Source organism: Mugil cephalus, chromosome 4, assembly GCF_022458985.1.
Source record: "Mugil cephalus isolate CIBA_MC_2020 chromosome 4, CIBA_Mcephalus_1.1, whole genome shotgun sequence".
Taxonomy (NCBI): Eukaryota; Metazoa; Chordata; class Actinopteri; order Mugiliformes; family Mugilidae; genus Mugil; species Mugil cephalus.
Window position 1 is genome coordinate 25,197,193 of NC_061773.1, and position 25,583 is coordinate 25,222,775.

At 40.4% G+C, this 25,583-nt stretch overlaps 1 protein-coding gene across 1 annotated transcript; it reads left to right on the top strand.

Annotated features, from left to right (window-relative positions):
• The first annotated feature begins 20,922 nt into the window (after nt 1-20,922).
• snrpe (small nuclear ribonucleoprotein polypeptide E) lies at nt 20,923-25,263 on the top strand. The gene is made up of 5 exons (XM_047581977.1): nt 20,923-21,118; nt 22,553-22,579; nt 22,693-22,755; nt 24,248-24,326; nt 25,055-25,263. The coding sequence occupies exons 1-5, from the start codon at nt 21,062-21,064 to the stop codon at nt 25,108-25,110; spliced, it is 282 nt and encodes a 93-aa protein (XP_047437933.1). The 5' UTR covers nt 20,923-21,061; the 3' UTR covers nt 25,111-25,263.
• Nucleotides 25,264-25,583: the final 320 nt, after the last annotated feature.

Below are 25,583 nucleotides of genomic sequence, written 5' to 3' on the forward strand. Positions count from 1 at the left end.
TGGAAATCAAAATGTTAAAGTTTTATTCATTGACAAAGTTTGCCATTTTTTTTTTTTTATATCACATGCATTCTAGGATGGTTAATTGAAGGGAGTACTGCCAAAAATGAGCCCCATAGTTTATGTGTTTCAGGTTTTCTACTTTCCACTTCACTAGTATAATTTTTTTCCCCAGCCGTGCCGGACAAAGACACAAAGTATTTCTTATGCTTAGTTACTTCAAGCATTTTAACGTCTCCAAAAAGCTAAATCTTCAGATCTCCTTGGGTTATGTTCCCTATGATGTTTGAGACAGTTTGAATTACAGAGCATATGGAGCCACTTTCCATCCCACGGACAATATTTTAATTCAGTTCGATTTTATTCATATAGCGTCAACAGGAAGTTTTAACAGGAAGAAACTTTGAGCAGTAGCCCGGCTCATACGAGAGAGGAAAGAAGAGCAGGAGAAACAAGACACTCCTGTTATACATTCATACATACATCAGACTAAAGGAAACATGTAGAAACTAGATATAGCTGATGAAGTTATGTGACAGTTTGAGAGTCTAAGAGGAATCATGACATCCAGGTATGAGGCCACGAAGACCAGACAGGTTTGGTTTTAGTCTTTTTAATACTGATAAAGTTAAATTTGGTCTACCACAAAAAAAAAAAAAAACATTAACAGTACACTACTAATTAAAAAACAAAACAAAAAAAAACAGAAGTGTCTTATGTGCAATATGTTATTAGACTTTTTTTTTCAAGTAAAAGCCCTTCTGGCCACAATGGCAGTTGCTGCAGACTTGTTGTGCATAAGCGGTCCAACGTAATCTACATGATGCAACGTGTCATAACAACCCCGACCTCAACTGAAGTCAATTACCCACACTATCTTCCTGTGTCCCACTTTGCCCCTCTTTTCTGGGTTTGTCAGACCCCGATGGCAGAGATTGGAATCAGGTCACTCGGCTGCTATCTCCTCTCAGCCATTAGATAGATATCTGCTCTATCTGAGGGCTGCTGACTGCACAGCCTACCTGCTGCTACACTCTGCCCCACGCACAAACACAAACACACACAGACACACACATTAAACCATTTGAACCAGACGCGTCCAGGACGACACCCTGCAACGCACACTTTCAAATGTTAATAGATGCTGAGATGATGGATTGAACCACACGGCTGCATTACTTTGTGAAATCTCTGAAGCAGATTTTGTTTTAAAGTGTAGAGCTTCAGTGTGACCTAACACCTTTTGGAAAACTTAAACACTCTTTTCTATCAAGCTTCACCAATCAAGCTGTAATAAACCAGGCTACAACCGGGTAAACAGTCACTGAGCTTCGGGTGAAATCTTTGGAGCGAACATTTGCAAACCACCGAGCGAGACTTGTCATCCTCACAAAACTGACCCTGACAAAGACACACTTTAGCTTGTTGGGTCACAAAACTGGTTCACAACACGGAAATAGACACGAGAAATGCTGGACCACAGAGAGAAGTCGGCCTGGAGCCTTCGCTGAGGGGGAAGCTTCGGCGTCGGTCACTGTTTTCCAGCAAACTCTGGTCACACACATACAGACGCGTTCAGACGTAGCACCTGGTGAACATCTGTCATATACGGGGAAAGTTTTAGGCCTTATCGTTTATGATGGCATTTTCTAGCATATAGTGTATGTTGGCGCATCACATACGTTGGTGCGTAGAGGTGACATGAGATAATTTGGTATGTTAAGTTGTTCCGTCTTATAATTAAAACTACTTTGGCTCTTTTTTTTTTTAAGTAAAAATGAATGTCATTATGGATTTTGTACATGTGTGTGTAATTAACTACCTCACTGTCCCCTTTTACTATCTTAGAAATTATATTATACTCAATTTATTTTATTTTTTAGCATTTCTGCCTGTCCGAGTGCTGTAATATGTAAATACTTTCAAATTTGACATCGTCTTTTATTGTTTTTTGTATATATTTCTTCTGGTCTACCGTGACAAGGTAATTTCCCATATGTGGGTTAAATAAACGCTGTCTTATGTCTTTAACAAAAAAAAAAAAAAACCCATAATATCTGCTTTTTGGCATTTTGCTTTAATTTGCTAGAATTTTGTTTAACTGATTTAGTGCCTGATGCCATTTACTCATTTAGTCGTTTCCAGGACAAGTCTACCTTACATTTACGGTTTTTGACTGGAACGTAAAGTACGTCTCTTCCTGTCAGATCTCTCACCTGATTCCCAGTAGAGCATGTCTTAAAAGTGCAATACGTAACTGTAATGTGACAAGAAAGAGGAGAATATGAAATATGAAGCAGTTGCAGTTGCGAGTCCATCGCGACGCGTTCGCTGGACGGGCAGTGAACTTGGCCGGCTAATTGGCTCGTGAACTTAGTTTGTTTGCGTCTTTATTCCTGCACAGAACACAACAAATAAGATAAGCTAAATGTCGTATATAACCCGATATACAGCTGCAACAATGTGGCCCATGGCATCCAGCCTAAACACAGAATGTACCATGCACGGCAGAGATAGAGAGGGCCCCTGACAGACAACACTCTGAGATAAACACCAACAGTGGAAAAACCTCATAAGATTATTCTGCTTAGTTGACACAATATCACAGCCGATAGCGCAGATCTGCTCATGTGTGCATTTAGACCGAACAAGTCGTCTTCAGCAACCTGCAAAAAAAAAAAAAAAAAAAAAACAGTGACAAACACACACACACACACATACCAACACACAGAAAACCCCACAGGGGTGGCTGAATGGTACTTGTCGAAACAACCGCCTTTTTTGTGTGTGTGTGTGTGTGTGAGCGTGTCAACATGTTACTGATGCTCCTATCCGATAAGCAAAGTTCGCATTATTTCTGAGAAGCAAGTACACCGCAACACCCTCTTTTCCGACCCCCTCATCCGCCGAATGCAGCAAAACAACGCTGCGGAAGCATGTCGAAGGCGAGAGCTGCTCTTCGCAAACATTAACCTATAGAGATACGGAGACCACAATGACCCGATAGAGCCGATAGCGCCGCGCACAATATTCTACAGAAACCCTTTGGGGGGACGGTGGGTGGTGGTGGGTGGAGGTGGCGGTGGGAGGAGGGGGGGGAAGGGGGGCGGCCTCCGGATTGGCGACTCAACGGTGCGCCTGAACGTCGCATTTCAGCCGGGGACGGGGGTCTGATGCCGTCCAACGTCTCTCGACGTAACCTGGCTACACTTTGCCCTCCGCTGATGGAAAGCAAATAACTAAGCCGCATAAAAGGCCTGTGCACGGACACGCACACACACATACACCGGCGTGCACGAGATAACAGGGCCTCCGCATGGGCAGGGGGTTGGTGTGGAGGTGGTGGTGTGGGGTGATTCAGGGAGTTGAGGATCGAGGAGAGGTGGGGTGGAGTGGTGGTGGTGGTGGAGGGGAGTGTGGCACTACCCCACACAAAGGCAGCCCTGAAATAGCCCCCTCACACAATGAGACCTGCCACTCTGTCTATGAGATAATGTCTAATTGAAAACACTGCAGCCATTGTGCTCCTGTCACCGGCTCTATTGTCCAGATAGCCCTCCCCCCCCCCTCCCACCACCACCACCACCACCACCACCTCTCTTTTTCCATTGACGCGGCACGATTGTTCCTCGCCATTGTGGCAACCCTACTCTCCCTCTCTCTCTTTCTCTGTCTCTCTATCTCCCCTTCTCTCCGTATTGTTATAATTTCATTACTTATTTGTTTTTTGTTCCACTTCTCCTTTCACTCCCCTGCAGACCTTTTGTTCACCATATTTAGGCACTTCATTGGGATCTGCTGCCAATGTGTGTTTGTGTGTGTGTGTGTGTGAGAGCAGGTGTCAGTTTCATGAGGAGATAAAAACAGGAAGCTAGATAAAATAGCTCTCCGAGATGAAATAAAGCCCTCGCAGGCATCATCACAGGCCGGGAGGGGGGGATGTGGGGTGTGGGGGGAGACCGGTTTTTATCCATATGCAGGTCTTGATTCTGGTAATATGAAACACAGCCTTCCGTGTTTCATGTTTCAGCGCCCTCAGAGGCAAACGGTTGCGAGGACAACAGGCATTGTCCTGAGTGAATTGCGGTCTGCGCAGAAGAAAATAGACGTTTATTGACATTGTAGCGGTCCCTCCACCCCCCGCGACCGTGTCCAGAAAACCGTGGACAACCTATCACCCGATGACACAGATATCTGACGGGGGGACGGGGGCCACGCGTGAATCATTGGATCGTGGGACTGACAATGGCAGCTGAGGACCTGAGGAGAAGCGCAGCAATGCACGGAGGCCTGACAAACCTGTTGCTGAAAAACCCCTCACTCCTCACCCACTCCGTTATTCTCAGACGTGGTGTTCACGGGAACCCTGCGAGAACATTCTGTCCTAATTAGCTCGTTAGCTAGTGCATGTACCGTCTGTAGTAGTATCATGGTATAAGCTGCTTCCTGGTGATTCCAATTTGGCCATAGGTGTTTTTAGGATGTAACCAGCCTCGCTCCCAATATCAGCTGGGATATGCTTCAACCACCCTGCAAATCTCTAGAACGGGGGCGTCCAAACTCAGGCCCGTGATCTGCTTTTAACTGGCTGGCAGCTATTTCTAAACATATAACAGAATACGTCCCACACGTGGAAGTTTTTGTGTTGTGAGATTTAGCTGTAGCTAGAGCTGGGTGGCATAGACCCCTTCACAGTTTGTAAACAGTGTGATGTTTTTTACGAGGGGCGGGGCTTAACTGGAGGCAAAACTTCCCAAACTCTACAGCCTGTAAACGCCGGTTTAGCATATTTCAACATATTCGGCAAGAATGGACGAGGAAAATGCATATTTTGGAGAATGAATGTGCTCCCTCTCCGAGCACATGAGTGTTATTTTAAAAAGGCAAGGAAATAACGTCGCGTTAGCTAGTGGTTAGTATTTGAATTAATATAACATACAACAACAATGATGCGAGTAATATACAAGGACACTATGATCAGCCCATGTTCGTCCTTCAACAAATGAATAAACACAACACAATAAGAAACGAGCTGCCAGAAAAAAAAACGAATTATATAATGTGGTCAAACTGCAGCAGATGACACTTACTGTACATGAGATTTGTATATTATATAATAAAATAAGAATGTGGGGAACTACGAGAAATATTTTTAAAAGTATTGTCACTCTAGTAAGTGTTTCTTTTTATAGTTTTTTGCTATTGCACTGCAGAATAAAAAAACATATATATAAATGGAAATGCAGAATCACATCAACATCCCATTTTCGTACATTTTTATTAGACCCTTCATCTAATTATGCTGGTGTTAGAGTAAAATGGCAGCATTTTTAAGACACCAATTCACACAGCAATTACAGCTTTAAAACGTTTATAAGCGCTTTATGCCTGAGCTCTATAGACATTTGCATGCAACAGGGGTGAAAATGGATGAATGGTGGGGATCAGATGTGTCATTTCGTGTTAGTGAGACTGTAAACAATAAAACAGCAGCTCCTTTTAGCAAATAATCATTTTAAATGTTTTGCCACACAGAGCGGGAAGGAAGCTGCGTTGTCGCTGTAGAGTCAAGTCTGCAACAAGTGCAGCATCTTTCACACACTTAAGAGACTTAAAGACTGAATCCTGTGGCATAAAAGAACATGAAGTTTAATATTAGCTAGAAGTAAAACTGCAATGCCTCTCAACTTCATATCCAGTAGGTTTAAGTACTGTACAAACGCTGATAAATAATTTGTATGGTCCTTTCACATGATGACGAGAATGCCTCCATAAGACAGTGAAACTAGTGCTATTAAAAAAAGACATGATTACTATCATTTCACATTCAATATTGAGCTATTCAAATAATATGCAGGTTCAAGTCACAATTGAATTGCATTTTTTTAAATTATATAATATATATATATATATATATTTAAAATTGTGGGGGAAAATTTAAAAAATATATAAAAAATGTCTAATCAACCAAAGATTTTGCGACCGCCCTGCAGTACCTCTGCGGATCCCCTAGGGGGTCACAGACCCCCTGTTGAAGACCTATGGTGTATGATATAATATTGTCTGTGTTTTTATGTCGCAGGGCATGTGAAATGTACGTACAGTACACACACAGATGCTGTGGCACAAAATAAATTCATAAATTCATAATGAAATCCACATGGAGTGTCATGCCAGGCTACGAGCATCCTGCCGAGTGCCAAAGCAGCCCAGCGCTAATCAATTCATCTCATCTTCCGTACCACTTAATCCTCACTAGGGTCATGGGGGGGTTGCTGGAGCCTATCCCAGCTGGCATCGGGTAAGAGGCGGGGGTACAACCTGGACAGGTCGCCAGACTGTCGTAGGGCTAACACAGAGACAAACAACCATTCGCACTCATGCCTACGGTCAATTTAGAGTCCTGATCAATTCAGTTCAACTTTATTTATATCACATCGGGAACTAAACAAATTGTTTCGAGATGCTTTACAAGACTGAAACCCTGCATGACGACGGAGACAGGAACACATTGATGTTAACGAGTGTTAGTAGAACACAATTGCATGAGCAGTAAAGAAGAAATGAGATAAGATATTAGAGGATAGGAGCTCGGTGTGAGAGAGAAGAGAGTAAGAGGATTGGTGCTCAACTTGTCATAACTCACGGATGGTTCAGTCCAGCCCCAACTATCAGATATATCGAAAAAGGAAGTCGTGCTCAGTAGATTGTCACCGAGCTGCAAGTACAGCAGATAAGTCTCCACAGAATGTATTCTTTTTAAGAATTTTTTGTATAACGAGCCCGAGCAGTGTGAAGTGGAAGAGCACGCTCTCCAAGGTTGTCACTGAGGTGAACAAACAGACCCTCTCCCTCCCGTTAAGAGGCACTGCTCTTAATTTGAGCAGCGTGTTCGGAAGCACACACATCTCCTGCAGCAATCTGTCCTCTCGGAGAGCGACGTGCGAGGCAGACGAAACGCTTGCTTGCGAGTGGAATGCAAGTGTTGCTGCTTATTTGCCCACTGCGCACTAACAAGTCAGGCCACACGTGTCACACTGATTGAAAGCAATGCTCCAGACAACGACAAACGTGTCCCCCCTCTGTTGAACTTCTTCAACCGTCGCTAAATCAACCAGTTGACCCCGTGGACTTGACACAGCGCGCTGGACGCTTACCTTGACTGGATTTTGATGTACGGACCTGAAACGAGTGCAGTCGGGATGAATAGTAGTCATGGCAGCGCTTAACATGGACCCTGATTCCTCTGTGCTCTCGCCGTGGTTACGTTGATTCAGCTGAGATAATTAAACGTGACAATCTCTCGCCGCTTTCTGAATGGTTTCATTGTGTCTCTACTAGTTTGGTATTGATTAACTAAAATATATTTGTCGCACCGGAATTGGTTCCATATTTGGTGAATTGCACACGCTTGAATGTAAAATGTTTGATTGCAGCAACTACTGTGTCATTACTTACTGTATAGAAATAGCAGTACAGTTTATTATGTGCCTCTATATTAGTATAAGGAATAAATGACTGGAGGTAAAGAGTCATTAAGGAGGGACCCCTACTTACTGTATGTGTTCTATATTAAACTACTGCTATTTATAAATATATATTATTAGTATTATCATTTTGCATTAAATATCAAGCTAATCAAATAATATGCAGGTCTAAAGAGTCATTTATTGTGGGGAAAATTTAAAAAATATATAAAAAATGTCTAATCAACCAAAGATTTTGCGACCAGTACCTTAATGGGCCCTACTCAGACATATGTTATCACTGAGTGTCATTATTATTATTATTATTATTATTATTAGCAGTAGTACTGGGTAGCAGTGCAGAGACAGTGGGGATTTAATGCAGTGTTGTTATAGACTTTAAAATTATTCATATAATAGTTTTCAATATAAAAGTCAAAGATTTTATATTAATATAATATTAATATATTAATAATTAATATAGTTTTGAGCTTTCTTTAAAAAAGTAAAGTAAGCTAAGTAAATGTTCAGTGCTAAAATGATATGTGCTGATCTGGTATGAAAATAATAAATTTCTGTCTTCATTACAGTGAAATTATAGCAAATTGCAGCCATGAACTCGTCATTACTCTTGTGAAATTATTTATAAAGGCCTTGTAGCTATTCAATACATTAACTGCTACATTTACTGTGTCATGTGTCATGGCTTTATTACTAAGGCTGTTAGTTCATTACCGCTTAAACACAGTTTAATCACTGAATACAGAATTATGTTGGGCTGCGTTCATAAAACTCTACAGATGAGAAAATAAATGTTTTTGTATACAGGTCGTAGCGAGTCAGGACGTACTCGAGCATTCATTCGATTTCCATCATCACTGTGAATACGAAGATGCTCAGTTAAGATAATTTCATTGCGTTTTCTAATGCATGATAAAATGGTCACAAATAATAACTCTGCCGTCAAAGAAAAGACTCAAACCATCAAATTACTCAACACGTCCGCAATTCTGCATCACTACTTCACAAACACTACTGCTGTTAAAGTGTATTTAAAACACTAGAGTTTGATGTAGTTTGTTCTTAAATTCACTTTATTCTTATGTTACATCAGATCTTACAGAGATCACCAGGTAATAAGATTTTAAAGGAAATAAAAAAAAATCACTCCAGCCGATGTGACTTCATGGAAATGTGCATAAATACTGAATGACCTGCGGATGGAGGAGAGGAGCGGGCTAGACGGTCCTTCAGCGAGCTTACGTGGCATGAAATAACACGCCAAAACCGCAAAATGAGTTCTGATAGCATGCAGCATGACTTGGTGTGTCATTCATATGCTGTTAGCTGACACCAGGCTGTTACAGAGCCTCAAGGCCCTGGATGCACATCCTCTGTCCCCTATTGTTCATTAGCTCGGCCCTCAGAGGCTAAAGAATTTGAGATTTAAGAGATGTAAGAGAGGCAATGAAAGAAACAAAACCTTAAAAAGTGCAAAGATGCCAAAACAATTGGTTCAACATGAATGTTCTTCAGAATAGAATAGAACGACAACACAAGTATATACAAAATAGTGCAAAGAGTGTATTATTTACAAAGGATTACAAGCTAAAGATAAAATACTAATACGAAAACATTATCGATAATATACAAAAAAAAAATGTATTGCACAAGATTTTTTTAGAAAAGACAGAACAGACATAATAGCTGCATCACTGTAGTTAGAAGTCTTGTTATTGCACATCGTACATTACACTGATTGTTGCATGTGAGAGTTCAGGGTGGTCAGGGACTGTCAGAAAGAAACTGCATGTGCGATAATTGATAAAAGTCTTGAAATCTTGAGTCTTAAATGAGCATCAGGTGCATAAACCGAGACATTTTTGAACCCTCCCTTTTTTTTGCTAATTTAATAGGGACATTGAGTGTGAGTGACAAAATATATGGTATTATTCTTGATAAGACACGTGACACTAGTTATATAGTTACTGATATCTCGATCAATCAGTGAGAGTTTATGGTGATCTGGGTATTAGGTGTTATGGATATATATGTGGGGTGGGGTGAGGGTTAGATCTGTTTAGGTAGTCAACAAACGAAAAGGAAATGTAGGGAAATTAGCTCTCGGTAGAGTTTTTCTTTCCCTTTATTTTGACAATAAACCAGTTTTCTGCCAAATTTTACGTTTTCTATGAGTTTCTAAGAAAATAATGAAGCTAACAACAAGTACCAATCGACAAACGGCGACACTACAACATGCAAATTAAATAAAGTAAGAAGTAAAATAAATGACAATAGATTCAGAAGCGAATATATGAATAAGGAATACAACACACGAATGGAAATGAAAGCTTTATGTTTCCAGTAACAACAGACATGTGCACGATTTGCATCCACTAACTGAGAACAGAGATAACATGCGACGGAGCTCATCTTTAATCTCCAAACTTGAACGTCTCCCCTAAAGCCGAGATACAGATTGACAGATTGCTGCGCTAATGTCCTCTTGACATAAAACCCTTTCTGGTTCTCACAGTGAACATAATGAAACTAGTCATCGCACGCTATGACTCCAGCAATGGTGATTTGACTATGATATGAGGACACATTCTGACACGCAGCGGGGGCGTATTTATCCAAACAATACTCATTTACAAGTCTCAACTCTTCAGCTAAATTCAGACGCATTTCTTATGACATTATCATATTAGAAGAAATGTCCTTTGTTGAGACAGACCAGCAGACTTCCAGTGTAAACTGCTTTTTGGGATTAAAGCAGAGACCTTTCCAGTTTACAAAGTAAATGTGTAAATGTTTTAGTTTAAACTGTGCCACAGACCTTTTTATGTTTTCTTGAGTTACTGTTTAATCTCTTGCTGTGTTGCAGGGACCAGACTAGACAAACTGTAGATTTGCAACAGGAAACCACAAAAGGTCCATCGGAGAGATTTTTTTCAAACACGATTCCAGTTTAACTTCATTATCAGAAACACTTTCATACAGAAAGGAAGCTGAACATTGCATATATTAATGCTAGTAAAGCCTTGAGACAGCTGTAATTATCCACTTTAAGTGATCTTCTATTTACTTGCTATTTTTTAATTAAGAAAAAAAAAAACTTTGAAGAAAATCAAAGAATCAGGCTCCCAACTTTTACTATTTTAATTTATCTGAAGACCATCTTTGTTGTTGTAGCCTAGCGAACAGACACAAATCACAATTTGCATTTATGTCCACCTCTTGTCTCCAATGTTTATTCTCTGCTTAGCTCTGCTGTTTGTTTCCACCAAATTCAACCTTTGCTCAGAATGTGCTGTCAGTTCAGGGAAGATAAAATAATGTCCAACTTTTGTCCAACTTAAACATCGGGACCTACACAACCACACTTGTGAGCATTCTTAATGAAATTTGGCATACAATGCTAACTCCAGCCATGTATGTGCTGCCCATTAATATGCAGTATCCTGACAAAATAAATGAAAATGATATGAGATCCCTTTTTAGCTGCAATGCTTCAAAAGTCGAGTCTAGTCTCAGTGGAGGCCGGATTATTCCCCTCGTCAAAGTCTCTGTTCAGGATGATCGAAGGCCTGCTACCGTGGTCAGTGCTTGTGGCTTCTTCGCTGCATGTAGACCGACACCACCTGGCTTTTGGTTGTATGGTGGTAATAAAAATGTTTGTTGGGGAGGAAAATTTAGGGCTAACATACTTCAAACTACAACTGTCCTCCTTAAAGACAGCAACCCAGAAAGCCATAACCCAATGTATAGACCCTTGTGCAATTTGTAAACTGTGCGATAGGCTGTTAGCATATTTCAATGGACTCTTTTGGCAAGAATGGATGAGGAAAACATGTATTTTAGAAAATATACAAATATTTGAAAAAGTTGACTCGGACTGATGGGACTACATTCATCAACCCCTAAACACAATGGACAATTTTACCAAAGCAGGACACAGAGGGGACAAAGTCTGGTCTGTACAAACAAACAAACAAACAAAGATATTACAAGAAGTAAGTGGAACCACTGTGGAGGTAAACGTAGTAAATGTAACTTCTGCTTGGACACGCCTGAAACACGCAACTTAAAGTTGTGTTAGCTAGCAGTTAGCATTAACATTAATATGTAACAAGAAATCCCCCAAATAATGATCACTTAATGTAATTTCACTATTTATTCTAACTCATAACTTTTTCCAGGCTGAAACCAATGATGCATTACATATTAATCTTATCTGATAAGAAGTGCGCACGTTGTCGTTGATTGTCTCACTCCTATTGTTTCTTTTAACAACAGTGTTGGACTGGCAGTGGCTGGTGTGTGATAAAACTTCAAGTTAGTGTTTTTGATTCTTCTGGTTTTGGCACCCAGAAATACAACAAGGTGACATTTTCACGGTTGACAATGACAGTGTTTGTCTCGAGCTTTCGTCTGTTTTGCCTCCAGCTAACACCATCACGTCACAGTGACGTAGGCCATGAAGAGATCAGGAATTTCATATAAAAATGTAATAGTGTGCCATTTCCATAAAAACAGCATTACATAAGTACCATGCCTCATCAATGTGAGAAGTATGTTTAACCATAAAAGTTATTTCTCGCATTGAACAGCAGGAAAACACTTAAAACAACTCTTGGAAGAGCAGATAAATATCTAACGAGTGACTCAGTTGATGTGTGAGATATTGCCGAAGCCCCCTTCCTCCCCTCGGTGCCTCTGCTCGCTGACCCCTGCCACTTCTGGAGCAGCTTTGGCTGACATGTTCATCAGATCCCCTGTGTTACAGCCAAACAGCCTCACAATGAAAAATGCCTTCACATTTCCCCGGTTTCACAAACACCGTTTGAAACAAAAAGCCCTTATCGGACCTGCGTATTATTCACTGTGTTAATTGGAAGGGAAAATAAATGTATTGTGCATCTTGACGGTGCTGTTAAAACAAGATAAGGACGGCGTGAGCAAGTCCGAGGCCGTGACTATTGAATGAATTGTTTAATAGAGAAAGTGTGAACAAGTTGGAAATTGTTTTTTCCCCTCTTTCTGTTTTACTTTACTGGCTCGGTGTGGCTGATGTGACCAGCCTGGTAATCCCCGGGTAGATATCATTCATTGTCAGTATTTCAAGCTTCAAATGTCAGAGGTCAAACACATGCAGACACATTAAAACAATACACAATCACCTCCCTCGCAGGTTTTCATATCCACACAAGTCATGGCCGCATGGTTGCCTGGATTTCACTTAACAGCAACTGCACAGTAAACTGAATTTACATTTTCAAAGAACTTCAAGGAACGAACTCTAGGAATCACTATCAGGTTGCACTTTATTTTTTTTTATTAAGTTCTTAGCAGCTGTCATGCTTTTCACCACTTTAGGCCACAATGGACCTCACCCTTATGTTCACTTTTGTTCCTGACAAGTACCGCCACTTTATATTGTGAATTTGACAGCTACGCATGAATTAATTGAAAAGCAGTTTTGGTTTTTGGCTAGATAACAATCCATTTCCAAAGCTTCACATTTATGTCAGTGTGGTCTCGGGGGCCTCGAGTTCCTTTAAATAAATATATATATATCTATAAAATCAGAACATAAAGATAGAAGAGGTCGGTTATTAGGTCAAAACATATAAAAGGTGTTTTGTACACACACATGTACAAGGGTGCTGTGAGTACACCGCAAACCATAACCTGGTTTTTCAGTATCGACTAGTGGAAAAAAGGCAGTGCATTGAGGTAGTACAGTAAGAGGTAGTTATATCTTGGCTCACAATAATAAAGCCCATATTTGGTAAAGTCGGGGCACAGAAAATAAAAAGCATGATTACACATGTTCCTGTAATTGGTTTGCCTCTTGCGCGGCATGTTAGAGCAATGGCAAGTGACTCCACCCCGCACTGAAGCGATTGTCTGCTTCCAATAAAGGCAATAAAAGTGTCAGTAATCGTGTTTGTTAGGTGGTGGTTTTACTGACTGCTGTCATGTCTGTAAATGATACCATCTACTGGAAAGAACAGCACCACAAACACCGACCAGAGTGTCACAAAGTGTGTGAATCGGTGCACAGGCAGGTAGAAGGTTCATGTGCAGGTTGAAACAACATGCCATTACAATCCTCACCAAACCACTGGCTCTGGCCTATAGTCGTGTATAGAGGTGAGATGTGACCAAACACGTATTTGCGTTATGTGTTGACCTGGGTGAGTGAAAGAAGTGGACGTACGGTATTTCAGCACACAGCACAGCTCTTGATTTATTCCTGAATGGACAGATCAGCTTTCTACAGGAACCCAGGCCACTTGCATTTGTTGCTGCCCCCCCGCCCCCATAGACTGTACATAAATATGAACAATGCGTCCCTACTCACTCGCACTGGAGCCACGATATCAATGACCCGACCACACTTCCACCGGACTCACACGCATTTAATACTACGCTCTGCTCAACCTCCACCAGTTACAAGGAGATGTGGGATTAGTCACCTATTTATTTATACATGCAGCGGGTGGCATGGCAACTGTCAATCATCATGATGTCACACCCTGCTTCTGTTATGTCAAAAGTAAGTAACTGCAAAAATGTGCACTTGGTAGCTTAAATGAAAGAACACGTCCTTGAAAAAACATTATTTGAAAAATATTTTAAGAGTTTTAGTTTGGTGCCATCCACTGACTGTACTGCAGCCAGACACCAGGGGGAGCTCTACTTGCTTTGGTTTCAACTTTGTGGAGCAGTTTCATCCATATTTATATTCTCTGTGGCCCCCATTAATTATGAGAGCTTCATTATGTCCCCAGGCTCTTCTTGTAATTTTGTTTTCCTCTGTTAGCTTGACAAAACAAGCTAACAGACTATATATATATATACACACACACACACTACCAGTCAATAGTCTTAGAACAGTATCCTCTGGTATAGTTGGTCAGAGCTTAATCCTACATCAAGATAATGACCCAAAACTTTAGTCCAAGCTCTATCAGAACTACCTCAGGATAAAAACAAGACGCTTGAAAGCTTGAAAACATGGAGTGGACCATGGCTCAGTCTCTAGACTTTAACCCCATGGAGCTGGTTTGTGATGAACTGGACAGAAGAGTGAAAGTTGTTATTTGATTTCCATTTTAGAAAGAAAGAAAGTCAAGAAAGTCTCATTCACTTCAGTTGTTTATATATAAATATAACATATAAACATATGGCTGGTTTGCTTACCAGTTCTGTTTGGGGAAAAAAACGGAAGAACTTTCCATGTAGCAAACAAGTGCATTCAAAATTTAAACCGCAGCACCAGCCATGCATGACAACTGCATTGAATTGCATTGAGCTGCACTGAATTGCATTGCGACACATTGGAGAGTAGTTTACAAGCGTTATTATTTTTGCTGTGTGCCCTGTTATTTGAGTTAATTGTTAGGAACGGGCGTGACATGATTAGTAGCAAGGGCAGTGATGGCAGGATAATCCAAACGCACAAATTCTAAAGAAACTGGTGAGGGCCAAAAAACAAACCACACAAAAATCCCAAAAGATAACAGCACACGGGAAACATTATAGACGACTTAACGGCAAACAAATGGAAAGGCAGGGCTATATACACACTGCCAGTCAAAAGTTTGGACGCACCTTCTCATTGAATTGAATGGGAAGGTGCGTCCAAACTTTTGACTGGTAGTGTGCGCGGCCAGAGGGGTTAAGGAGACACAGGGTGGAGCACACAAGGAGAAACCAATCCACCAATCAAAGGAGGGAAAAGACAGACAGTAAAACAAGACGAGAAACACAGAGGAAGAGCTTTATAAATCAAAACAGGAAACACAAGGAAAAGCAAACAACATCACAAACCAGACAGAAGACGATGGCATTCATAAAGATCAGAAAGGGAGAAGGTGGCTGGTGGTGCAGAGCGCATAAATTTAAAGAAGTAAAAAGATAAAAATCAAACCTACGGTGTAAATATAAATATGAGTCAAGTATGCGTTACATTAACTGCACATATTTCAATTTTCCCTAATGCTATCTGAATTATGTAAAATGCATTCTCTGTAATGCATTGTACAATAAAGCTGCAAAAGATTGATGTGATACTACAGTGATGCAAATCAGTGATAGAAAAGGAATTGTTTGTCATTTTCTGAAATCTCAATTTACGGGAAAGTTTGTGAAGCATTTACTAAAGCAGCAAACAAGAAACATTAATCATTCGTGCGTGAGGTTATGTTCTGTATTTATAACCAGAGTAAAAATCCGTTGAAGCTGCTTGAGCTAAAATGTTGTAGCTTGTACATGGACATGCGTCGCTAAAGTTGCCTACATTATGACCATGTGTTAGTTATAGTGCGTGGTCATACACTTGTCGTGGGACAATGTGGGAATAACCACCAACACATACTGGGGGGATTGAGTCGCATACACTTTGCTGGGACTCTGATACAACAAAACACACACACACAAAATAATCTTGAATATCGGCCAGAGTTGAGCCGTGTTGTGGCCCCTGACTTACTGCGCGTTCTGTTTGTACTCAGCGGGTGGCGGATATCCCATCATGCACTGCGTCTCTAGCGGCGCTGCCGTTAATGGGCGTTAGTGGCTGTTAGTGAGACACTTTTTTTAAAAATATAATTTTATTTTTATTTTTTTTTACATGAACAACACACATGTTTGTTTATCCTATAAAAAAAATAAAAATCCTCACGTTTTAGTAACGTGTAATTTTTTTATTGGATAACCAGGGCCACGGCCTTCTGACACGTAATGTTGCGACAGCAGTGACGTCATTAGCGGCGCGTCAAACGATGGTGCGTTTAGGGGTTAGGGAGTGAGTGAACGATTTGGGACACGGGTGGAATCATAGACATTGATACGTATTCATGTCTATGGGTGGAATCCTCACTACCTGCGACCTGAGTCATCAAGATAGCTGCGCCCGTTGTAATGTTCGCACTTCTGAATAGTTTTTGTTGCATTAAATCGGTCGTACAGACAGTGTTTTTCCACATACATATGTTGAAATGCTGATACAGTGTAATTAACTTTTTCATGTGTTATACAAGTCCATGTCGCACTAACAACGTCTAAAAACAATAGTCTGGCACAGCCAAAGCAGAGCCAAACACCATCGTGGCAAATTGTGATTAATAGTGTATTTTTTTCTACGTTTAAATTAAACAATTAGAAATCTAAATTCCCTTTAACATTATAGCAATAATATTAGTTAATGTCAAGATTTTTTACAATAACAAAAAACTTTGATTTCACTCTGCACTCAAAAAAAATGTAAATATTGAACACATCAAGTTGCTCCAAGTTAGTCGTGACAACAAACGCCCTCCGACGTAAATGGAAAATGGAACTGCAGGGAAATCAAAGCAACCGCAGTGAAGGCCACAGGACAAAACACAGACAATCTGAGGCAAACATCCCTTAAGGCTGACGTCTCTGGGTATCAATTACCCACACTCCAAGATAAGTGACAGTTTAAACTCGACAAACTGGTGGAAGTGACAACACATGTCACGGCTTAAGGGCGAAAAGATGCACGTCACAGTATGTCCTCTCGGTCCAACTAATTAGAAGTGGTCGCATACCTTACAAGAGTCCTGTTTAAACCCCTAGAAACGTTGTTTTCGACATATTTAAAGAACAACAGTGGCCATTGTACAAGAAAAGGCCGATATCCACTTACACTACCAGTCTAGTTTTAACTGGTCCAAGCACGCTATGAATATCCTGTCAGTCAGTGAGGCAGGAAACAGACCGCCAGCGGCTTGTCTGGCTGGCTCTACCAGGCCTGCAGGGGTCAAGCTTGTCAGGTGGGTGGGGGGGAGGTTGCGCAGGTGAGGCAGAGAGGGGAACAAAGAACAGCCACCACCAACAACAACAACGCTCCCCCCTCCTTCTTCCCCATCCCGTCTGCCTTCCCTTCCCCTCAGAACAATCACCACCAACAGGAACGGGAAGTGATGGAGAGAGGAGGTAGATCTAACCAGGGCAGTTCCTTTTGGCCGGGTAGGAAGGTAGGAAAGACAGGCATGGAAATGAGAAAAGATAGAACACACACAGGGCCAGTTGTGGCAGGGTATCCTGTTTGGGTGTGTGTATGTGTATGTGTGTGTGTGTGTGTGACTTTCCTATTTATAGAATATTCCAGTAGAGTTCCATGCTGTTGTTACCTAGAGTATCAGGCATTGTGGGAAAGTTATACCCTTAAGTTATGTGCGTTGTATGCGATTTGTCGTTTTTCTATCAAGATGCCCACGCAACCTTGGCTGCGAACAAGGCAGCAGCAGAAGTTTGAAACCCCTCCTCATTCTATGCATGCAAAGGCCGGCCTCCATCATTGTTATTTTGACTCCAGGGCCTCTGTGGCAGCCGGCCGGAGTGCCAGCGTCTGCAGCGTCTCCCTTCCCTCTCAGTCTTCCTTGAGAATGTGAGCAGGCGCGTGGCATTGAGAGTCAGCAGCCCATTCCTGAGCTCATAGCACAGACACAAAGCATGTGGCACTTGACAGCGATGCCCGATGAGCGACGCGCGCCACCACGAGCCGCAGCAGCCCTGCCTTTTAAGATGCGGCCGAGGGGTCCCTGCCCTGAAAGGCGACACCTCGGCCTGTGCCTCCGAGACTCCTTGCGTCTTTTCTTTCCCCCCACTTGCGGACTCTTGTCTGTCCTCGGCTGCTAATTTACGTCACACTTTCTTTTCTGAGCGGGGTGGTGGGCTGAGTCTGTGTTGCACGTTATTAATACTATTGTTAACGGCACACTCAAGGCTGACCTCCCTGACTCAGCTCATCATGTTACAGGTATATTGTGCACAACAGAGAAATTGGCAATCCTGCTTTATATAATACCCGCTATAAATATCATGAGGAATGCCTTGGCCAATTATGGTAGGACACAGGCTGATTGTCTTGATGTGCTGGCAACAGACTGACACTTTCTTCTTGGACTCAAAACAGAAGATGTGTTTTTGGGTGTCACACTGTGAGATTGTATCGTTTAAATTAGAAGCGAGTAAAGGTACAAATGCTTGATCAGGGACAAATACAGTTGTTGTTTTTTTTTCTCAAATCCATATGCACAGCTGTTAACTTTATCAAACACATCCAAAGGAGTCTGGCAAAGCTGTCGCGTTAGATGTGGCACAGCACCCTCTAGCGGCTAATATCGGGAAGTTCACGCGTTCATTCATTCATTAATTTTCTGTCCTGTGAAGGGTCGTGTGGGAGTTGCTTAGGATCATTACAGGGGCTTCAGATTAGTTTAGTTTGGGGGCCACATACAGCCCGATTTGATCTCAAGTGAAAGAAACTAGAAACATAACAGTATAATAACCTATAAGTAATGACAACTATAGACGTTTTCCGTTTGTTTGCACATTTCTTGTTTACATTTTTTATTTAGCTGCTGCATCGTAGGCCTTTGAGGATGATAATTTCAATCCTGTATTGTGTAACACATGTCAAAATTGACAATAAAGTTGAATTGACTTGTTTTAGTGCAAAGAATAACAAGTAAATTAGGATAATATTTACATTTAATACATTTTTAAAAATATGTGCAATTTGTGCACATTGCTATCTGCTGTTTTGTGCTGGGCCTCAGTGTTATGTTCAATCCACTTCTCTCACTAAAACAGAGGATAAATTAGTAATAGATTCCTTTCATTGAAAAAATTACACTCTTCTATGTGATATTCACACTTTGCAGTTTCACGCTAAGGGCCAGGTTGGACCCTTTGGTGGGACGCTTTTGGCCCGCGGGTCGTATGTTTGACACCTGTAGTACATTAGTTCATAATTGCAAACCAGCACACACCTTGTGGGACATGCTTTTGAGTGACTGTACAAGATAAGATAAGCTGTGCCTTTATTCATCCCACAATGAGGAAATTCTTGTTGTTGACAGCAGTAGAGACATTCAGCATCACAGACAGTACACACAGTGCACATATGGGTGGAATAAAGAATAAAGTATAAGAATATCAAAAAATATATAAAAAGCTGTATTACAAGGAACAAGGCAGTGTTCAAGTAACAAAGGGGGGATGTTTTTAAATTTAAATGTACGTATATGGTCACACATCTCCAGTTGGCACGGAAATGCAGACAGTGCAAAAACAGCAGGTATATGATATATGAGTATTGCACATTGACAGGATATGACACAAGCTAGAATCTGGAGCATGGCTGCAGGGATATATTCCCAATGGACTACGAGAGAATTTATTAATGAATGGTCAAGTTTCAGTCATGCTGACACAACTGGGAACCAGATCATGAAGAGGCCCTGGTGCGGTGCGAATCATTTTCTTTTCCCAGGGCGCCACCTGATGGGTTCATCTGGCCGTGGCTGCAAATAAATAAATAAATAAATAAATAAATAAAAGGCAAATAAAGTAAATAAGATGTAACTACGCTAATTGAATAGAAAGAAGGTTAGACATTAGAAAAGTGGAATGAACACAACACACCTGCTGACAATTAAACAGACCATCAGTCCTGAACAGTAAGACAACCCACAACATTTCATCATTTGGTACATTTTTCTTACATTTTCTCTGTACATATATTTTTTTCTGTGTGTGTTTTATTTAAATGTTTGTGTAATTTACATATTATACGTGTGCCTCTTAAGCCGGGAGTCTGTAAAATTGTTCACATAATGACAATAAAGACTCTTGATTCTTGATTTATCAGCAGGTCCCGTGAAAGACCAAACAACAATAAAATTACAAAACGCACAAAAACCACTGAAAATATACATAGAGGTAAATAGGAGATGTAGAGATATTCTGTATATTAGAATCAGAATTACTTTATTGATCCCAGGGAGAAATTACTTTTTGTTTCAGCAGCTCCTACTCAAAGTGTATCAGTATTAAGAACAAAGAGCAATGTAGGCAATAGGCAAGAATAGGTAAGTAAGTAGACAATTATAGTAAGAATACACACATATATATACTCAGAACACATGTTCACTTATGCTTATATATATATATATATATATATATATATATATATATATAGATACATATATATATATATACTGTCCGCCACAGTTGTTGCTCTATAAGAACATTGAATATGGGGTATTGCACAGCAGGAAATTATTGCACAGAAATTATTGCACATGGTGAGTCCAGATTAATACATAAGGAAATATGTATAAGTATATAGAAATAAGGAGAACATGAGTTTTTGCACAATATCAGTATAAATATGGTTATAAATATGGGTTATTGCACAATAACATATATGGTGTGTTATGGTAGTTAAAAATGCTAAAATTGGTGACTAAAATATAATTGCTAAGATTAGCTTTGCCTCCACTTGACTCTCTTTTTTGCTTGTGATAAATGTTTTCAATGTTTGCGCACCTGCAACAGGTGGGTGCAGTACCGACCTCCCGCCTGCAGAGGCGCAGTTTCCCATCCCGACACATCTCCAATAACAGCGGCGCCACACGCAGCGGAAGGAAGGAAGTCCGCCATTGAAGCTAACTCACAACGTGAGTGGTACGTTCGAAGAGCACTGGTTTAAAAAAAGGTGCAATTTTTTTTCATCATATACCTACTGCTGGTATATCGTTGTGGACATGGCGTACAGAGGACAAGGAGGACAGAAGGTCCAGAAGGTTATGGTGCAGCCCATTGTATCCTTTTCACCGCAGTGAGAGACACACGCGTTTGAATCAGTTCCTGCTGTAGCTTAGCGGCTAAGCTAACCTTTTTATCCACCGAGGGTGAAGCTTGTTGCTGGTCGCGCATTAATTAGCGTGAGCGGGTTTTTTAAAGAGGTGTGTGGTTTCGTGGTGCTACCATTCACTAGAAGTTGTTACCACGACGCATTAGTTCAAAATTTGTAGTAGTCCGTGTTCATTGGTTTGCTCCCTGATGTCCAGTGTGTAGACGCAGACGCCGTCTACTCTGGTGGTTTCTTCTTGTTCCTACACCGTCGTTTGCTTATATGCACGAAATGTTAAAGATCTACTCAGGAATTACTCAAGGTTTTTCCTTTAAACAGTCATTCAAGTAGTTTGATGCTCCCAAATATTGCCGTCAACCAGCTTCTCATTTAATGGTTGTATGACAATAGATAGTTGCACATCTAAATACATTGTCTGTGGCGGAATCTGTAAGCTATCTCAAATGTAGATAAACTACTTATTTTCAAAGCAAAACCCTGTGAAGAAACTGGACTGTGGCCATTGCTGCTACTACATATATATTTACACAGAATAATACAGTATATTATCTCTGTGTGTGTATATGTGTGTACATACTGGTGCCTGGATTTCCCACGTGATAAATAAATGACCTATTTGAATACAGGGGTAATTTAGGGTGTTTAAAACTTCAGACAACATCATTTTAAGATGAATTATGTCCATAAAGTCCGCTCCAGCCTTAAGTTTATACAGAAACTATGGCGGCAGACCCTAACAAACTTACAAATTATCATACCATAAGCTAAAAATGGTACGAATATACCACAACTTAAATAAACTTACAGCACTGTTTGTGTTTTCTAATCACCATGTACTGAAGGAGTAAGGTTATCGTGATTTTTAGAATTGTTGATTGTACAGAGGATGATATTATCGTAACACTGGTCGTAGCGAACATGCACCTCCACAGAAATCTGAGGACAACGCAGACGACAAGAGCTGTGATTGGTCTGGTTGGTAGTAACATGTTTCCGTTTTAGTTTTTCTGGCTGCTTCTCCGTCTCCACAAAGTTCGAACGTATTGTTTTAGATCAGTAATAATAGTCAAGGAAAGGTTGTAGATGCAAACATTTGTACGATAGTGAAACAGGAAGTAGACACACTAAAATTAACCCGACTGGGTAAAAAGACACAGCGCCGACTAGTGTTGTTACAGAGTGATGCACACAAGTATAAATGTCTGGCACCGGCGCAGGTCACGTGTGTAGGTACTATAAAAGAGCCTTAAGGCATAAGTGAGTAGCAGGGCGTGCAAGTATAAGACGTCGGGTACTTGATTTGAAATATGTTTGTCTTTTCTTTATGTTTGTGTCGTGTGTTTACTTTTGGTTGTTGAATTTCCTTGACTCTTTGTGTCAGAACCTGATTTTCAGGTACCTGCAAAATGTAAGTAGTGCATTTTTTTTTCTCCAATGTTTATTCTGATTTGGTTTGTTGTGAGACTGTTTTGAGATAAAATATTCTTTATTTCATTTCATTTATTCTTCCTGTCATTCCAGCGCTCACGGATCCAGGTGTGGTTGTATGAACAGGTGAACATGCGGATAGAAGGCTGCATTATTGTAAGTTCAGATCAAAAAGAAATAGTTTGTTTTAATATATTTCTTTCTGTGTTTTTTCCTATATACAATTGGGCATAACATATAACAATACAATTTCCAGCTGTAAAACTTTTGAACATGACATCCGAATTAAAGTACATAGAGGCAGGTGGGTTGTCTAAATATGTTTCTTCTGCAGTCTAGTTTATGCTTGTATGGTTGTAGGTTCACATTTATTGTATTCTGTTTCAAACCTTCATCCTAATATTGCCTGAATCATGTCCTTTGTTGGCTTCTCTGGCCTACAGGTGGACGTAGCATTGTCCTGTTTGTCTGACAGGCCATTAAGAAAAACAAAAAACAGATGAACTTCTTGGAGTCATAAGGCTCTTCATGTTTTCTGCTGTGTATTAAAAGTTGGGGACATTTTGTAATTTGATCATCTTGGAGAACCAGTAAAAATACAGTAGATCTGAATGTCTCTATCAATCCAGTTCACAACATTTTCTACTGAAAATCTCAAAAGGTGAGAGAGGAAATAATGTGGTAGATGACTAAGGATGGACTATTTTACTGTGCTGATTAATCCCACACTAGTAGTAAAACAGGCTTGTGTGGTCCTGTGTTAACACTGCCTGCTCATTGGAAATCCCGGGACATTTACAGCTCAGAGATAAGAAATAAATAAATAAATGTTATCAAAATGAAATGAAGAAACAGGGTAGTTACAGTTTCATTTGTCATATTTATTCATATGCCTCCTTTATTCATGTTTAAACTGCTACATCTGTAATGTCAATAGCAGTGTGACCGGCTACCGTAATAACTGTAGTCTGCGCGCAAGTTTATTTCTCATTCATAAAAAGCTAAAATTGGGGACTTCTACAGATGGGGGCAGGTCATCCAAAGCGGGGGCTGTCCCCAGAAATTGGGACACAAGTCTTCTCGTTCTGCCACTTCATTTTTCGGACCTTTCCATCTTCACCACGTCTCCCAGTAACGTAGTCGCACCATGCGTGTTTAGAAGCGCTACATTGGAAGTGGTCCGGTCTGAAACGGTGTCTCACAACAAAGTGTTGTGAACGTTGTGTAATCAAATACACTGGTATGCCAGTATATTTGAAATTCATATCATAACAGGGAAAAAACACCAGTATTTGGTATGAACCGGTATACCGTCCAGCCCTACTGCTTGGTGAATCTCTTTGGAGCCACAACATCATGCATCTTGACCAGAAATGTTCTCTGGTGGACAGCAGGGATCTCAAATTCTGACCCTGTTATAACCGAACGGTCCTTCTGTTCACAAGAAAAGACTGTGGTATTATGCTTCATGCTACACTCATGTAGCACATGTTGTTGCAGCGCTTGGGCACTTTTTAATCAGTGGTTGAGCTGCACCTGAATGTCTCCTGTTTTATATTGGTTTGGCTCTATACTGGCAACAACTGAACGTACCTTTATAATAAAGCCCAGTTTAACTGATTGACTCACTGTTCTCTTACTGTCTTAGGGATTTGATGAGTACATGAACCTGGTTCTAGATGATGCAGAGGAAGTCCACATGAAGACTAAGAACAGAAAGCCACTGGGTAAGAGTGCTCTAAATTTGAGCTATATTGAGTTATACATGTGCAGTGTAAATGACATGTACCTTAATTCCAGTGTTAGATCTGTTGTACAGGAGATATTTAACTTCATCGTAGCAGGAAAAGCACATTAGTTAGTTGGATGGTTGGTGGAACTGAGCCATTGTTTGCTTTTCCTTCAATACAAAGCCAAAATAAGTTATGGGGTGTGGAGTTTTCTGCTAAATTATTCTGTGTTTCCAAAGAAACTCGATAGCTATGTGTGCTAACAAACATCAGGCTTGGGTGCTATGTTGTGTGCAATAAAATATTAATTTTTTCATTAGTGTAAATTTAATCTGTGTGTGTGTTTTGTCTGGAAAGTTTAATAAGTTGATGAACTTCTTTCTTTGGCTGCTGTCAGAATAAAAGGGATATTATATTCTCCCAAAATATAAAAAGTGCTGACAGGTTTTGTTTCTTCATGATTATTAAACAGTCATGGTTTCTGAGAATATTAAGGGAAAACTCCAGCCCCGAGTTTGTCTTGCACCGTCACACAAACATACATTTTAGTGCTCTGATTTTTCTGATTTTTTTCTGTCAAAATGTTGACTTACAAGTTAGTTTTTCCTGGTATCTTAAGCTCACTTTGTCAGAGCTTTGCTTTGTGTGTGTTCAAATGTGAACTGACAGTTTTTATCTCTCTCCATCCATCCTGTGGTTTTTCTGATCTGCCTCCATCTTCTCAGGGAGGATCATGTTGAAAGGAGACAACATCACCTTGCTGCAGAGTGTGTCCAACTAGGACGATGGAAATGAAGACCAAGTGTTTTCTATTCTTTCTTTTTTTTTCCTCTAAATTTTGAGTACGTTTGTGTTAATATGACATGAATATTGTAATATTTTCTTTCTTCCTTATGGTTCCATTTTGAAAATAAATTTGTTTTTTCTTACAAGTGCCGCCAGTGTTCGTTTGTATCATTGAATATTTGTAGCACTCAGCTGCTTATTTGGGTCACTGGGCTGCATTGCCATCTAGTGGCAGACACTACAGCTGCAATATACCAACAGATATGTAGGTCAAACTCGCAGCTGCAAATACAGTACAAGGACGAAGTACTTTTATTAGAAGTACTAATGGATTTCTTTGTATTATGTTATTTTAGATGTGAAACATAAAGGGGAATCTTACTTTTTGTTGCTATACACAAAAAAAAAAGATTAAACTGCTTCAAAGGAAGATTGAGTGAAAGGTAAAGAGGGGAAACATGGAGAAGA